The following is a 17,316-nucleotide window of genomic DNA, read 5'->3' as shown; positions in this document are numbered from 1 at the left end:
CTGATTGGTAGCAGCTGCAGACCCAACTGGGAATGCCTTCACTCAATTCAATGGCTGCAATGGGCACCAACTGCAAACCCCACTTTGGGCAGGGATCTGCTCTACTTGAGAGCGCCAGTCGCAGCAGGGCTTTCCTGGGGGAGCTCAGGACCCAGCTTACCAGCTTTATTCTGTTTCCCGCCCCTGAAATAACTTGTGAAAAGTTAGGAATAAACATATTTGTATTTAAGGTCCCACAGACAAGCATATCTACTCTTCTGAACTCTTTATCTGCTTTTAGTAGCATCCATAGCTGGCAACCTTCCCCTTTTTTTGCGGGGAATTCCCTTATTCCAGCGCCGTTTCCCGCTGCTATCCCGGATTGTTAGATATCCTGTAGACTGTCTCCGGGACAGGTGAGGCTGCTGATCCCTTATTTTCAAATCTGAAAATTGACAGCTATGGTAGCATCAGACTGTTCTTTTCATGGCGCAAGCTCATTTTGAGCAGGAAATGTCAAATTTTCTTGAACAATTAAGGAGTTGATAGGATTAGTTAGGGTTTAAACAAAAGGGAAAATAATAATTGGCTTTTTCTTGGGGGAGGGGTAATCGGGATGTAAATTAAGGTTACCAGACGTCCCCGTTTCCCAGGGATATTTACAAATCAGTCCCCATACAAAAGTTGAAAAATGTCCCCGCATTCATTGGAAAAAAATCTGGTAACCTTAGAGTAAATATAAAAATTGGTTTACCTTTTCTTACCTTGCCCCCTCAGACTCTGGATTTCCTACTGCTATTGCCCTAGCAGTCTTGCACTTTGCTAAAACTCTCTTTTTTAAAAGCTGGCATTGCTGTGAGAAGTCAAGATTATTGGATATCCGCCTTCATATTTGGCACATGTTTGCTTAATTGGTCTATTTAAAAAACAATGTGACAATTGCATTTCTGAATTAAAGTGATAATTTTAAGAAACAACAAACAGGGGGGAGGAGCCCGTGGCCAAATTTCTATCCTCCCTGACCATTGTCTACGTTGGTAGGTGCTGATGGGAGTTGAGACCACCTCGCAAGACGCAATAGGCCAATTCTTCAACCCGTGGCTGGAAATTTGGTTCTCTCTGAGGTGATACAATTGCCTTGGGGCTGTAACATGTCCCATGACTGTGTCCCCACATACACAAAATGTATGTCTGCATTCAAAACTAGCATATCAGTGAGAAGGGCTCTGTAGCCTAGTTTTCTTCCTGATATTCTGGCTTTCTGTCTGGTCAGATACAGATATATTTGTATGGGCAGTTTTTTACATGAGAATCACGGAACAGATTTATCTCCTCGGTGAGAAACCGGCCAAAGTAGGGAAACAGGATTAAATAGGAGCTCCGTTGTGAACTTATTCAAACCTCTCCTATAGTTTCCCACAGAGAAGCAAATGCATCATTTGCCAGATAGAAAAACTGTTGAAGGAATGGGAAGAGAATGAGACGATTAAAGTCAGATTTCACTGTGAAAAGTGGAAAGGGTGGGGATCTCCTCCTCGCACATCTCAAAAAAGCTTTTTCTTGTGCCAGTGATTTGGCCTGCAGAGTCGCTCAGGACACCCGCCGGAACACCAGGTCCTCAGAACGCGCAATCTGAGGTTTTTCCGGGGTTCCGTGCCACGCTTGCCGTCACCCCAATCTTCAAAGCGCCGGCAGTGGCGTAGCGTGGGGGGTGCCAGGGGTGCCGGCCGCACCGGGCGCAACATTTTGGGGGGGCGCGCTCGCTGCCTCCGGAGTCGCCGAAGAGCCTCGGGCGCAGGCTGTAGCGGAGCCGTATGTCTCGCGGAACCGACAAGCTGTGCGCGCGCCCGGGCTGAAGGCGTCCGGCAGGCAGCGGCTCTCAGCGCTCGCCGCGAAGGACGCACCAGGCAGCCCCTCCTCACAGCCCCGCCTCCGCCGGTGCTGCTGCAGCTGCTGGGCAGTTGCATTTTCCTTGCCTCTCTGCCCCCCTCCTCCTCCGGGCAAGCGGCGTCGTTTGGGCGGCAGCGGGGGGCGCAAATTACTTGCCTTGCCCCGGGTGCTGACAACTCACGCTACGCCGCTGAGCGCCGGGGCTCTTTCAGCTGAAAGAGCTCCCGTCCGCCATTAATCAGGTGACCAACCGGAAGTCTGGTTCAGTCTCATACTTCTCACGCTGCAACTCTGAGCAAGTCATTTACATTTCCTCACAAAACTTTCTGCTTTCGGAAAATGGGAACGAAACCGATTTAGCACCTCAATAATTTATTTATTTATTTTAATAATAATAATAATAATAAAGTGTGTTGACTTTATTTAAATAACCAGCTTTGCAAAACTCTTCTGGCTTATCCATTGAAAAGGGTCTGTATATGTGCTAAGATCTGCTAGGTAATGGCAGACTGCTGCATCTTTTCTCAGCCTCAGATCGAGACAACTCTGACCCTTTCGTACTCACTTTGATGACAAATGGGATGGGATCCAACACTGTAGAACCAACCTTCCCAGTGAGAGCAGTAGCTATCTTTTCCGCAGGCCGCTCAGAGCTTTTTCCGAGCTGGAGATGGAAGGGGAAATTTGCACATCTCTGGTGCCATCAGTTAGTTTTGCACTTGCATCCTCTTCCCCGTTTCCTGAGCAGCCCTATTAACGCACCTGTGCTTCCTTTCCAGTGGCAGGATCCTGTATAAGGATATGTACACATTAGTACGGGTGATCTCGCCTCCTCTGGGCCTGGGAGAGAACTGCCCCTACAGGGTGGCGTACAAGGTTTGCCTCCCGATCCCCAGCCACAACCCGGCAATGGGAACATCCTGTTAAACCCCTCCTTCCCGACCCTCTGCTCTGCCACCACTGCTCCTCATCAGGCATTGCTTTAACCTGAGTTTAAAGAGATCCACACCCTTTCAGAACCAGCAGCTGTTGGGGCCAGGAAGGGATGGGGGGGGCGGGGAGAAGGCTTTGTCTGCCTAAGCTGCAAATTCATTCTGGTCCTCTAAAGTTTTTCCTTCCTTCCTTTTCTTTTGTGGGTTGTGTCTCCTGCGCATGGATAATACACCCGGGAAGCACGACCTTTGCTTCTCAGATCAGAGCCCTCTCTGACGACACATCTTTAACTGCTCTTTAACCAGTGCGGCTACAAAAAAAATGCAGAAGAAAATGCAAGACAAGGGGTTGAGGGACAAAAAGCAAAACGAGGAGGACATGGGGAGAAAGATGTTGTCACCAGAGACTCGGTTCTGAAGGTGTTACAGTTTTAAGCACAGGAGCTCTGGTTATCGAATCCTGCAGTGTTTCTGACCCTCCAGAGTAAAGCCATTGGGGTTCACAATGTATCTCCTAAGAGTGCTATTCAGTTTGCCAGACTCAACATCCTGATTTATGCCCAGCTCTTGGTGACATCTGCTGTACCCTGAGGGCTCATACAGCTGACTACTCCTCAGCCAAAAAGTTTTAAAACCCCACTCAACAAAGAAAACTAGCGTGTCAGATGATAGAAGGCTAATCTAGAAGAACCCTTGCCCCAAATATTTAATTTTCTATGTGGAAGGATTTTTTTATTTTTATTTTTTGGTATGAAAGAACATTCTATCTCCCATGCAGTCTGAAGTGATGCAGATTGCCATCTCAGTAAGACCTAGGCCCTAATGAATGTTTATTTGAAAGCATTGCCCATTGTGGTTTTCTCTATTTTCCCTACACACACACACACACACACACACACACACACACATCAAATTCTTTTTTTTTTTTTTTGACGTGACAGATTGTTTGAAAGCATTTAGACTGTTCTTATATTTTTGCAAATTACAAGCTCTGATCACTTGTATTTCTTGATGAGGACTAGGATTAAAGTTTGTTCCATCACTTGTATTTGAGTAAGCTTCAAAATAAATAAATAAAAACGCAATCTAAGTTGTCATCTCCATAAGAGAAGCTGCAAAAGAACCTCAGATTTGTGCGTTATTCCTTTGCCAGTTCCAAAACTCATTCTTGAAACCCAACTCCCAATGATTTCTATTGTGATTTAACAACTGACAGCCAAGATGGGTTAACCTTACAGAATAATTAACTCTGTAAGTTTAGCAAGTGTTCAGCCTCCACATAAATACGTCACTGATTATTTTCCTGGTGACTTTATAGTGTAATATACTCTTATTACACATGTGCTAGGGTGAATCATTTTGTCTACAATAAGACATAAGCTGCAGTGTATAAGCTAAAGCAACAACTTTTGGCACTGGTATCAATGGCAAATGGTTACCAAATTTTGCCTGGTATAAACAGCTGCCTTAATACTGTTGAGCAGTGAAATGGAGCCCCTTCGCAGCCCTAAAAAGTAAACAAACCAGTCATTCTTTGTTTCCTTTTGCTTTTAAGTCCTCCTCACCATTGCATTCTAGGGCTTAAGATGTCTAAGAAACAGCATCTTCCGTTCACTTGACACATCACCCAGTAATGTTGAGGTTTGTTTAGGAAGCCCTTGTCCGAGACATATTTCACTCTTTCCTTGGTCTGAAATCTGCCACAGGTACAGTACAATCGTTCCATCACATTCAGAACAAATAGGCTTCTACTTCAGTGTGTCCCTTTTAATAAAGAGCTGTTTCAAGAGACATGGTTATGAGAAACCTTGCCTTTGAGAAAGCACAGAAATCGCCGCTCATGGGGCAATATGCTTCACAAATTACAGCAATGCATCTTTGCAATACGTTAATGTTTAGGATCGTCCTTCATGGTTCTTGCACTGCTTCCCTCGGCAAGGAAAGAACATGTGGTACCAGCCCGTATTCTCTTCTTGCACCAGATGCCTGGGTCTTAAAACGCATCTTTCATAGCTAAATCAAATCTTTTGTCGCCTTTCTGTACTCATGCAGTTCAGTTTCAGAAAGCATTAGAACTTACTGCATGCCATGGTTGACACTCACAACCCATAGTGAGTTTACAGAACTGCCTTTTGATCATGGAGAGATAATAGAAATCATGTAGGTTTTCTCCCAACTTGGTAGCAACAGCAAGAACAATCGGTTACAGCCATCAAAAGATCATTGGGCAAGTTGACAGTTACCTGTGTAGCATTTACTATGTACAGGACCAAGACTTGGCCAGATTTTCACTGGCATTTGGCTTTTGTGTGGACAGGCGGAGTCCCCAGATCCCGAGCGGTCCCCCCCCCCGTCATGTGGAAGAACGACTCAAGACAACGTGCTATGGGATTAAATTGGCCACAACTTTATTAAATTTCAAATGTGGGTAGACCTTGGCTCAGGCATAGGGCGTTCTCCCTCCCCAGTCCCCAGCCGGGGACCTAGGGAGCATCAGGGTTATCCAGTGTGTGGAGGTGGATGGGCCGGCTCTGGAGAACATATGTTCAAGCAGAGATAGCTGCCCCCGTTACGCAGCCGCCGCCGCAGGGGAGAGCAATGCCGACCTTTCGGCATACGGTCAAAGCCTCCCTTCAGAAACCCCTTTAACGGGGAACCCTGGTATCGCCGCCGCAAAGAGGAAGGTGGACTAAAGGATTCCGCCCAAGGCCTGATACCGCCAAAGTTGTGACGTTTTGCTACGGGAAAGGCGAAACCTGCCAATGCAGGGAAATTCCTTTCTGGCCCTTTAACAGCGACCTTATCGTAGCAGCGCCCGCATACCTGTGAAGAAAAGTTAACCTGCAAAAGGAGACATTAACTGAGGGTGGGTATGGTGGGACAAGCTCTGGAGCCAAGTGAGGATTCTATTGTGTGGGCAGGTAATCCCTCCCCCTACCTGGCCTGGTCTCCTTGGCAACGCTTCCCCCAGGTGGGATTGGACAACTGACTGAGGTAGGCGGGGACCTCCAGGTATCCCACCTGAGGGAAGGCAAAGCCAAGCCTATGCTGATGGGGCCGCTCCAGATCTAGGGCTGCGGCCGTCCACGCAAAGGACGCCCCCCGTTTTAAGCGGGGAGCGGTCATTCTACCATTTTGGAAGAAAAAGGCTTTTATCCAAATACTTCCTGTTTTTCTATAGTCATGAAAATCCAATTGCCCTTAGATTTCAACTTCACTTGTTCCACGGTCGTTTGCCATCTCAGTCCCCACAATGTCCTGTCCTTACGTTTCTCACAAGATTTTACTGCAAGGTCTCAGAGCTATGATTTAGTTCATTGCTCACCACAAAATTATATATAATTCCCAGTTTGAAATGTTTCGCTCAGGGCTACAGACCTAATATCTGGGGGAGGGAGAAGTAAATCAGATTCGAAAGTATCTGTCTTACTTTGAAACTCGCAGTTTTTAGGGAGGGAGAGCATTTCAAGGCCTGTCCTTGGATAAAAACATCAACAAGCGAAGCCCCCCTCGAATGTAGAAGTTCCCGTAAAAACTGTTTTCATGATGCACAAGCCACCAGAAGAACAGCCTAGACATGTTAAATAAAGGGCCCATGTTTAAAATGGGGGAAGGTGGACATTATGAAGAAACTGAGAGAACAGCATGCAAATGATCAAGTACAAGACAAACAAAAAACAAGAAAGCGAGAAATTAAGAGACTTGAGAGTCCCATGGACTGCAAGAAGATCAAACCTATTCATTCTGAAGGAAATCAGCCCTGAGTGCTCATTGGAAGGACAGATCCTAAAGCTGAGGCTCCAATACTTTGGCCACCTCATGAGAAGAGAAGACTCCCTGGAAAAGACCCTGATGTTGGGAAAGATGGAGGGCACAAGGAGAAGGGGATGACAGAAGATGAGATGGTTGGACAGTGTTCTCGAAGCTACGAACATGAGTAGCGGGAGGCAGTGGAAGACAGGCGTGCCTGGCGTGCTCTGGTCCATGGGGTCACGAAGAGTCGGACATGACTAAATGACTAACCAACAACGAATGACCTCTACAAATAATACAGTTAATGTAGATGTATCTCTTAATGTGCTCATATTTGTTTAGTTCAAAGATAAAAGGAAGGCCTTTGGAGCAAGTTCAAAGACCTGACTTAGGAAGTAGGAGGCAAGTTCCCAGTAGCAGAAGTTCCCAGTGTCTCTTTCTGGGAACGAAGGAGAAATGTCTAGCTTTCCACTTTGAGAAGCCCTTTCTAAGCACCTTGGGATAGTTTTCTCCTGTATTATTCTTTCTTTCTCTATCTGTCTGTCTGTCTCATCTGCAAGCTAGTAAGAGCATCCATGATGAGAATATGGAGAAGTGGTCTTTATTCTTCTTCTCCACTGATCCCCATACTTAGAACCACAGAACCACAGCATTGTAGAGTTTCAAGGGACCCTGAGAGTCATCAGTTCAACCCCCTGCAATGCAAGAATATCAACTGAAGCATCCATGACAGATGGCCATCCAACCTCTGCTTTAAAACATCCATGGAAGGAGAGTATACCACCTTCCAAGGAAGTCTGTTGTACTGCCAAACAGCTTTTACAGTCAGAAAGTTCTTCCTGATGCTTAGTCAGAATCTCCTTTCTTGTAACTTGAAGCCATTGGTTCAGGTCCTACTCTCCAGAGCAGGAAAAAACCAATCATGTTCCCTCTTCCATGTGACAGCCATTTAGATATTTGAAGATGGCTATCACATCTTCTCTCAGTCTCCTGGGGGGGGGGGAAACCATACCCAACTGCCTCAACCATTCTGCATAAGGCTTGGTTTCTAGACCTTTGATCATCTTGGTTGCCTTCCTCTGCACAATATTCTTCTTAAATTATGGTGCCCAGAACTGAACACCATACTCCAGGTGTGCTCTGACCAAGGCAGAATAGCATGGTACTATTATTTCTCTTGATCTGGACACTAGACTTCTGTTGATACAAGCTAGAATAGCATTAGGGGGTTTTTGCTGCTGCATCACACTGTTGCCTCATGTTAAGCTTGTGGTCCACCAAGACCCCTAGATCCTTTACACATGTACTACTAGTAAGCCAGATGTCCCCATCCTATATTTGTGCATCTGTTTTTTCCTGTCTAAGTGCAGAACCTTACATTTGTCCCTATTGTTAGGTTGGGCTCAGTCCTTCAATCTGTTGAGTACATATCGTTTCCTGATTCTGTCTTCTGTGGTATTAGATGCACCTCCCATTTGTGGTGTCATCCGCAAATTTGTTGAGCATCTTCTCAATTCCTTCATCCAAGTCGTTTATAGAGATGTTGAACAACAACTAGCCCAGGGCACGTGACACTTTTCCCCAGGAAGGTGAGGAGGAGCTTAAAGATTCCAAACAAAGCCCCCAAGTCAGTAGTTGTGCCTTTTCTACTCGATTCTCAGTCCACGTAGCTGTTCTCCATGAAGCTCTTATGCATAGGCTGGTGAGAAACTGCAATGAGAAAGTTACAAAATAGGGAGTACTAGCCAGGGAGTAGATTCAAGTAGGTAGCCTTGTTGGTCTGGCACAGTCAAAATATATGAAAAAATCAAAAATTGTCCAGTAGCACCTTAGAGACCAACTAAGTTTGTTCTTGGAGCAAACTTGAGAGCCAGTGTGGTGTAGTGGTTAAGAGCGGTGGACTCGTAATCTGGTGAACCAGGTTCGCGTCTCTGCTCCTCCACATGCAGCTGCTGGGTGACCTTGGGCCAGTCACACTTCTCTGAAGTCTCTCAGCTTCACTCACCTCACAGAGTGTTTGTTGTGGGGGAGGAAGGGAAAGGAGATTGTTAGCCGCTTGGAGACTCCTTAGGGTAGTGATAAAGCGGGATATCAAATCCAAACTCTTCTTCTTCTTGGTATAAGCTTTTGTGTGCACGCACACTTCTTCAGATAGCCAGGGGGTGTCCTTTATGGCTACTTTAGAATGTGGGGAGCACAAATGAACCCTGAACCTCAGAAGGCCAAAACAGCTGCCTCTGCCGAGACTCTTTAAACTCCAACCAGGTGAAACTTGAAGCCGCATGTGAGAAAGAACCAGGGGGCGGGAAGAGCATGGCATGTAGAATTTTCTTCCTGCTTTTCTTTTCTTAGCCACTTAGCATGCCTTTGCACCAGCGCATGGTGGGAAAGTTCTCCATCCCCAGGGCTGGATGGAAGCAAAAGAAACACATTCCTTTGAGCTTGGTTCACTACCCTCCTATGCAAGGTGATGCTTTCCGGTTGCATAGGCACTGCCAGAGGCGGGCGGTACATGCCACTTCAGCCACGGGTTATGCCACAACGTGAATCTCAGGGCAGGACTTGGTGGGGAAGAACGCAGGCACTGCCAACAGCTTAGGTCCTGCTCATTCTCTGGCGTCTGCACCACCATATCCTGAATAACCCTTTGTTGGAGTGTTGTGTATCTTGATTTATATACCACTTGCACACAGCCCTGGGAACGTGGTGGGGCGATGGCACGACACCTGCAAGGGAAAACCGGCTGTAAGACACCGATGCCAACCAATGTGTATGGGAAGGCTGGCAAAACACGCCGGTGCCCTTCTTGGGTCTGTGTGAGGGGTGATATAAATCCACGTCAGCACAAGCTGTCATGTATGATTTGCATTGATTAATGGGTTTCCTGTTCTTTTCCTGTTTTGTCTGTTCTTTTCTCTCTTCTGTTCCCTGTGTTCTGTTTTGTTTGGGGGCATTTTTGGGGTCTCTGGGAATGCCTTGTTTTTCTTCCTTTCGTTCCTCTGCATCTTCCTCCCCTTCCCGTTGTCCTCTTTCCCCTCCATGACCAGTGGCCGCATCCATTACACTGAGATGTATGAAATGCTGACTCTCATGTCCCCACCACTAGGCCTCGGGAAGAGATGTCCCTCCAAAGTTGCTTATAAGGTAGAACAAACCCTTCTTTCCTTTATGGGCTGCTGGTCAGTGAGAAATGGGGGGCGCATTAGCATGGGATGGGAGTGCGGGTGGCTGACCGTATGGGGGGCAAAGGAAGGACTATTTTTTTTTATGGCTACCGAATGCTCACAAACCATTAAGTACTGGTCTGCTTGCACACTACGAAATACCTACCTGCCACACAAGGTGCGATACTCTGCAATGGAAGCATGGCTGTTATAGGAGAGGAATGTATGTAATGTCAGTGTAACTAAAGTGAGCCTGAAAGCTAAGGTGATCCCTTTTCAGCGCAGGAAACACACAGTGGTCATCTTTAATATAACTCCCGGAGATAAAAATGTAGCTACAGTAATGCAGGCATAGGCAAACTCGGCCCTCCAGATGTTTTGGGACTACAACTCCCATCATCCCTAGCTAGCAGGAGCAGCAGTCAGGGATGATGGGAGTTGTAGTCCCAAAACATCTGGAGGGCCGAGTTTGCCTATGCTGGCTTTAATGTAATGGAGGAGGAATCTCTGGAATTAAGCTCTTGCAAATACCGTATTTTTCCGTGTATAAGACTAGGTTTTCCCCCTTAAAAATAATATCGAAAATTAGGGGGCGTCTTATACACAGCTACATCTCCCCCATTTTCTTAAATCTGAGTCCCCCAAAATAGGGGGTGTCTTATAGATGGAAAAATACGGTAATTTTTAGCTAATACGTGCAGTTATTATGCTATCGGTTCCGAAGGACAGAGAGATTTGCAATAAAGTATGAGAGGCTTTGGATTACTGATAGAGCAAATGTTTTGTATGCAGAGGATCCCAGTTCCATCTGCCCCCTCCGGTTCAAAGCACCTTGGGATCTGAGATTGTAGAAACCCACTGTCATACAGAGTGAATGTTACTGGGTCAATGTGCCAGGGGGCCTACTCCATAAAAGGTTCACACAAATCCTTCTGTGTGTTGAAAGACCGTGTGGAAGAGCTCACAGCGCCACGAGGTCTAGGCAGGCCCACTTCTGCCTCACTCCCTCCACAGCTCTGTGTTTAACAGATGTCAGAAGGCGTTCTATATGCATACAGGTGTACATGAGCAGAACTCCTCCAAGCAAGTAAAGACCCTGCTCAACTGTTTCATCTGCACCTACTTAGAACACCTTCTGGCATCTGATGGGTGGATGTGTTTTTCAGCACATTTATGAGGCATTTATGTTAACTCTCTGAAAATAAGTCAGCTTGCAGCAAGATGGTTCGTCATATTAGAAGAAGTTCTGATTATGCAATGTTCATTAAGCAATTTAGGGCTGTGGTCCCCAGCATGCTTGCATGGGAATAAGCCCTGTCAAGCTCATTGGGACTTAATAGCAAGAAGGTGAGAACCTGCAGCCTTCCAGATTGGTTCCCGTCAGCCCCAGCTAGCTTGACCAATGAACAGGGATGATAGGAACTGTAGTCCCACAACATCTGGAGAGACACAGATTCCCCACCTCTGGTGAGCAGCATTGCATAGCTGTTGGCATCCATCTGTCTCGAGTGACAATGGAGTGCGCCTCCAGGGGTGAAGTCAAACCGCAAGAGAATCACAGCGTCTGTAACTTGTCACTGCTGCCTCCCATCGCGTTTCCCAGTACGTTTCCAAGCACAATTCAAAGTGCTGGGGCTGACCTTTAAAGCCCTAAACAGCTCAGTATACCTGAAGGAGCGTCTCCACCCCCATCGTTCAACCTGGACACTGAGGTCCAGTGCTGAGGGCCTTCTGGCGGTTCCCTCACTGTGAGAAGTGAGGTTACATGGAACCAGGCAGAGGGCCTTCTCGGTGGTGCCGCCCGCCCTGTGGAACACCCTCCCACCAGATGTCAAAGGAAAAAACAACTACCAGACTTTTAGAAGACATCTGAAGGCAGCCCTGTTTAGGGAAGCTTTTAATATCTGAAGGTCTATTATATTTTAATATTTTGTTGGAAGCTGGCCAGAGTGGCTGGGGAAACCCAGCCAGATGGCCAGGGTATTATTATTATTATTATTATTATTATTATTATTATTATTATTATTATTATTATTCTGCTGCTGCTGCTGCTGCTGCTGCTGCTGCTGCATTAGCAGCACTGAAGTGACCTCTCTAGGGTACAAGCCTGGACAGTGTGTATGGACGTCCTGGGCTGTCCAGAAGACAAGACCCCCCTCTCGGCCTCACTGATCTGGTCGAAAGTAAAGCAGAGCAATACATTTGGCACTAGCTTGTCTGCAGGAGTTGCCAGAAGGAGGCGCACAAGACGTCATCCAAATGTCTTAGGGACTCCGCTCCAGATTTCTGCAGGGTTCACTCCTTAACCTCTTCCTCTCCCAAAGATGTCTGGCAAGGCAGCAACTATCTGCCTGATAAGAGTTGAAAACTGAAACCTTCCAGAACATGACCCTTCCAACTCTCCCCTTCTATGATAACCAGCTAGCTCAATAAAATATACCGTCCTTTACAGTCCTGAATGGAATATATTTAGTTCCCTTGTGTTGGGCCATATGGAAAACTAACTGTAAAGATTATAGTTACAGATAGGTAGCCGTGTTGGTCTGCCATAGTCAAAATAAAAAAATCCTTCCAGTAGCACCTTAAAGACCAACTAAGTTAGTTCTTGGTATGAGCTTTCATGTGCATGTACTGCTTCGTATCTGAAGAAGTGTGCATGCACACGAAAGCTCATACCAAGAACTAACTTAGTTGGTCTTTAAGGTGCTACTGGAAGGATTTTTTTGGTAAAGATTATAGGCAATCACTCTAAAAACGTGCAGCTGAATCTGTGTTGACTAATGGAAAGACAAGGAAGGAAGGCTGAAGGCTATAGAAGGAGCAAGCTGAAATGTCTTCAGTGGAGCTCATGACTTAACAATTGCATGGTTCACTCATGCAGCCTAGATGGCCAGAAACACCCTCCTCTGAAGCTGAGCCAGAAAGGGTGATGTGATGTTCGGAGTGCTGTGGTTGACTGCATTAAGGAGCATTCCTTCAATCCTTGTTAGTAACAGAAGGAATTTGCAGACCAGGTTCTTGGAGGCCATGATCCGGTGAGATAATGCACCATTCTGGAAATTCTGGCATCCTGTGTGCATTCTGTGACAGGGTTGTAGCCAAAGCTTCAGGACTTAAACATGTTTGAGTTCAGATTGTACAAGAGAGGACTGCTGAAAATATATCCTTTAGTCGCTCAGATTTGCCTGTCTGTGGCATTATCCGGGATTCCCGTATTTTTCACTCTATAAGACGCACCAGACCACAAGACACACCTAGTTTTTGGAGGAGGAAAACACGAAAAAAATATATTCTGAATCTCAGAAGCCAGAACAGCAAGAGGGATCGCTGCGCAGTGAAAGCAGCAATCCCTCTTGCTGTTCTGGCTTCTGGGATAGCTGCGCAGCCTGCATTCACTCCTTAAGACGCACACACATTTCCCCTTACTTTTTAGGAGGGAAAAGGTGAGTCTTATAGAGCAAAAAATATGGTAGTTTCTGTTCATGGCAGTGCTTACTTGCACTCACACTCACCTGTTGCTAGAAGCACACAAGGGGGGGGAAACATATTGCACAAATGGAAGCATGTTTACTACTTTTGAGCCTGAATTTCACCGAATGGTTTTGGGTCGATGGTGGCTCCGAAAGGACCAGAACGAGGTTGGGTGAATAGGTGTGGCAGGGGGAGCACAGAACGATATACAAAGCAGTCTGTACACTCTGGGAAGTGGATTTGGCCATTTCACTCTCCCCACGTGGGGGTAAAAGGAGCATGACTTACCCACTCCTGCCTTGGTCATCAGTTTTTCTTCATTTGCACCCGCTCTCTCTCTCTCTTTCCTCCCGCTTCAGACTGGAGATGAGTTCAAGCCATTGCATGGGCAATCATGTGCTGCAAGCATAATCTTTCTTCTGAAATAAATTAAACGCAAACTCAAAAAGGGGGCGCCAGGATGTAGCTGGGTAGCAAGTTTATCACAGAGAGGCCTGAGTTTGTGTCCTGGGATGCAAGATTCAACAAAATCGGGGGAGGGGGCAAGAGACAAAATGGCTCTGAAAAAGATGGAGATACAGATCCCCTGGGGCTGTCTCTCCTTTGCAAAGTCCTATTTCTTGCTCCAAGTCAGTAAAACGACATGTAGGCTTGACAAGATGAATAAAAATGGCAAAGGACAGCAAGCAGGCACACTGGGTGGGGGGGGGGCGTGATACCAGCTTGGGGGGGGATGGAGGGGCCGATCCTTGCCCTCCTTTTTGGCTATCCTACTTGACGCATTCTAAGCCCCCTTTTCTCGTGTCTCCCTGATACGTTTTTCGATATTGTTTTCTGCCTGCTTCCCCCCACCCCCACCCCCGCTTCCCCACCCCCACTCTCTTGTGCAGAGGCTGGTCCTGATGAATATGCCGGTAGCCGAGGACAACACCGTCCATTTCTCCTCCACCTTGATGGCCCTCATTCGAACAGCTTTGGACATTAAGATTGCTAAAGGTAAAGCAGTGGGGGCTGAGATGGAACAGCCAAAGGGGCCAGTGGTTGGGAATCTTGCCAGTCATCAAACGCCTGAGAATCCTGCAGAAAAGAAACTGTTTCGGCCGTCTACTCCATATCCCTCACGCTTCAGAAATGGTTGGGTGAATATAAAGGCTGTGTACAAGCTGTACCTTTAAAGTACATGGCCTCCCTCAAAGAATAATGGGAAGGGTAGTTTGCCTACAGTTCTGAGCATCCTTAACCAGTGGCGTAGCAAGGTCAGGTGGTACCCGGTGTGGAAAATTTCTTGTCCCGTCCCCCGTCCCCCATTCAAATTATTAAAAGAAGGAAAAATAAGATAGAGTCGCAAGTGTAATTTTCTGGTTTATTTACTGTACATTGTGAGCATAAGCAGCTTTGGCTTGGCAGCCCAGAAGGTCGTCCACGTGTGCCCCGGAACCCAGCCACTATTGGCGGCCACCTCGGTCTCCACAGGCCGCCTCAGCAGCCCCAAAAAACCATCTGCTGCTGGTTGGGGGCTAAGGAAGTCGGCCTCAACAGCATCAGCCTTTGCCTTGCCTTTGCTGTGCCTCCAGCTGATTGGCCAGCTGGGTTTGGGATGGGGCAAAGGCCCCAAGGCAAGGATGGTGGCATCCGGGACCCAGGAAGCCCCGCCCACCTCTCAGAGAGGAGCTTCAATAAGTTTATTTTTAAAATACTTATTTTTTTCCAGTTTGTCACTCCCCTCAGCGGTGGCACCTGGGGCGAACCGCCCCTACCGCACCCCTCTTCCTAGTCCCACACCACTTTCTTTTACAAACCACAGTCCCCAGAATTATTTATGTGCTTTAAATATGTGGTATGTACACACCTGTAATGGGTATGAGTTACTCGTGCATAAACTGGTGCCTTTCTCGGTTAATTTGCCTTGTTAAACCTTTCTGACTGCACAGCCCCTTCTCATGGTGGCTGCCTCAGTCACTGGCAGAATCCATCAGTGGGCGTTTCTTGAACCTCTTCCAACATAAAAGTTGTTTGACACCCAGTCTCCTCCTCCTCTCACTGTGCGGGAGTCTTCTGCGCAGGGAAGGCGTGGGTAGCAGAAGACCTGGGCTCTCCTCACTGATGTCCAGTGAAGAGTCCTGGAGCCCTCTCTCCAATTCCCCCGTCTGCCCCCCTTTATCCCTGGTGTTGCGCTGATTGGCTTCCGCCTCTACTGAGCTGTTTCTCCCCCTGCTGCTGGGTCCTTCGCCAGCATCATCTGGGAGCCTCCCCTTCGCCTCTCGCTCCAATGTCAGTTCCCTGACAACACCCAAGCACGACATTTTAAGAGCGGCAAAGTACATTCCCTGCCCCTGTGACATACCTAACTTTTCCCCCAGCCCTGAGACAAGCACCAATAAATCAGTTCTCCAGATATTCAGCATAAAGTAGGAACACACTGGCCCTTTTTCTCTTATAGATGTGATGGATGCCTATTGGCTTGTCACTTCCTACAAGCGCTGAAATAGTGGGGCATGTGTCTTCCCATGTTGTTTAGGGATATCCGCAAAGCTTTTGCTTAGCTTCTCCCAGGGCTTCACAACTTTTCCATTCTTAATCTGACCTAAAAACTACTGACACTGAAAGCAGTAGGCTGGTGACAGCAGGTCTGTGTGGGATGGCTTTAGGATCAGAATCTGAATGGAGCCACCAGGATCAGCTTTTTGGGATTAACAGAAGGCTTGTGTGGGTTGCAGTAGGCCTGGTATCTTAAACGAGGGACCGGCAGTGTATATAATAAGATAATTTTGAAAGTTGTATGTAGGACTTATGTAGGGGGGGGGGAGTGGATTCCCTGCATTATTGACACCAATGTGTCTTAATTCCCAACCATTTGAATTTTACTTGCAACTCTGAAAGAACTATTGGTTTTGATACCTGTTGTAGCTTTCTGAAGCTTTCCTGTATGTGAAAGGATCTAATCTGGAGGGGGGGGGCATTTCTGCCCTGCAGGTTGGGAGGTGGAAATTAGTTTTGGCAGGGATGCCGGGACTTGACCTCTGCAGAGCTAAACTTGCCAGACCGTTTCTAAATGAAGACAAGTTACTGTCAGCAGTGGCGTAGCGTGGGGGGTGCAGGGGGGGCCGGCCGCACCGGGCACAACATCTGGGGGTTAGGGTTAGGGGGCGCAAATCCACGGGTTAGGGGGCGCAAATTACTTGCCTTGCCCCGGGTGCTGACAACCCACGCTACGCCACTGACTGTCAGGAGCTCGTCCTACACTCAAGTAGGACCCTGGCAGAGACACATGCCCGACTGGCATGTTTTCTCCCTCCTGGTCGATCGTTTGGAAGCTTCAAAAGCTTTCTTCAGCCCAAACATCACAACGACTGATGCCAACAGACATCGGCACATTTAGGGATCCACAGAGTCTTTGCAGCTTGCATAACAGACCTCAGCAACTCAGCATTTTGGCTAATCTACTTTATTTACATATAAACACACACTGAGCACTGCAACATGGCTCCCTCTCTCTCTAGCATCAGACAGCCAAGAGAAAGAACAAAGGACAATAGTCCCACTTCACGGAACACAGTAACACAAACATCCCACTCTGTGGAGTCAAAACATATACCGTCATATGATAGACAACAATCCCATGACTACAATCATGGAGCAGGAATTCAATCAGTTACCATGTCCTTGTGCCCACAGTCTCACAATGGGAGGGAAAATGGTAACTGTGTCAAACCTGGATGCCAGGAGTCCATTCATTTTGGCTGACCTTGGTATCTAGTTAGAATCTGTGGGCCAAATGAGACATCTGATTTTGGGTGTCATTAAAGGATAATACATTTTTTAGCTATTTAATTTGTTGTTCCAGGGAGAGGTGCTTCTAAGATTCTCTGCTTCTCGTGCCAAAATAACTTGGCCAACACTGGGTACCTTATCTTGCGGAGTGGGACGTTTGCAGTTGTACCTCAAGAGCCAACATGTCTTGGGCTGGCTCTCCATCCTCCTCTTCATCAAGAGAGGGGAGGAGTCTTGTCTTTGACACTCTGAGCTTTGGAGGTACCCGAAATCAGCCATGCTGCTTCTGAGTGCCTCCAAGGCCCAGTGTTGACAGCAGAAGCTCTAGATTAAATATACTGTATATGGTTGCCCCT

General features: G+C 47.1%; 1 protein-coding gene across 1 annotated transcript in view; it reads left to right on the top strand.

Moving 5' to 3' along the window:
* The window catches only part of CACNA1E (calcium voltage-gated channel subunit alpha1 E), a gene marked incomplete at its 5' end in the record, with an annotated part of 230,218 nt that overhangs the window by 181,606 nt on the left and 31,296 nt on the right, over positions 1 to 17,316 (top strand). Inside the window, 2 exons of the mRNA XM_082227021.1 lie at positions 9,602 to 9,698; positions 14,080 to 14,185. Coding sequence (XP_082083147.1) covers positions 9,602 to 9,698; positions 14,080 to 14,185 — 203 coding nt within the window. The remainder of the gene's footprint in view (positions 1 to 9,601; positions 9,699 to 14,079; positions 14,186 to 17,316) is intronic.

This window comes from Podarcis vaucheri (genome assembly GCF_965113315.1).
Source record: "Podarcis vaucheri genome assembly, chromosome: 6".
NCBI lineage: Eukaryota > Metazoa > Chordata > Lepidosauria > Squamata > Lacertidae > Podarcis > Podarcis vaucheri.
This window is presented reverse-complemented; position numbering and strand designations above follow the sequence as displayed.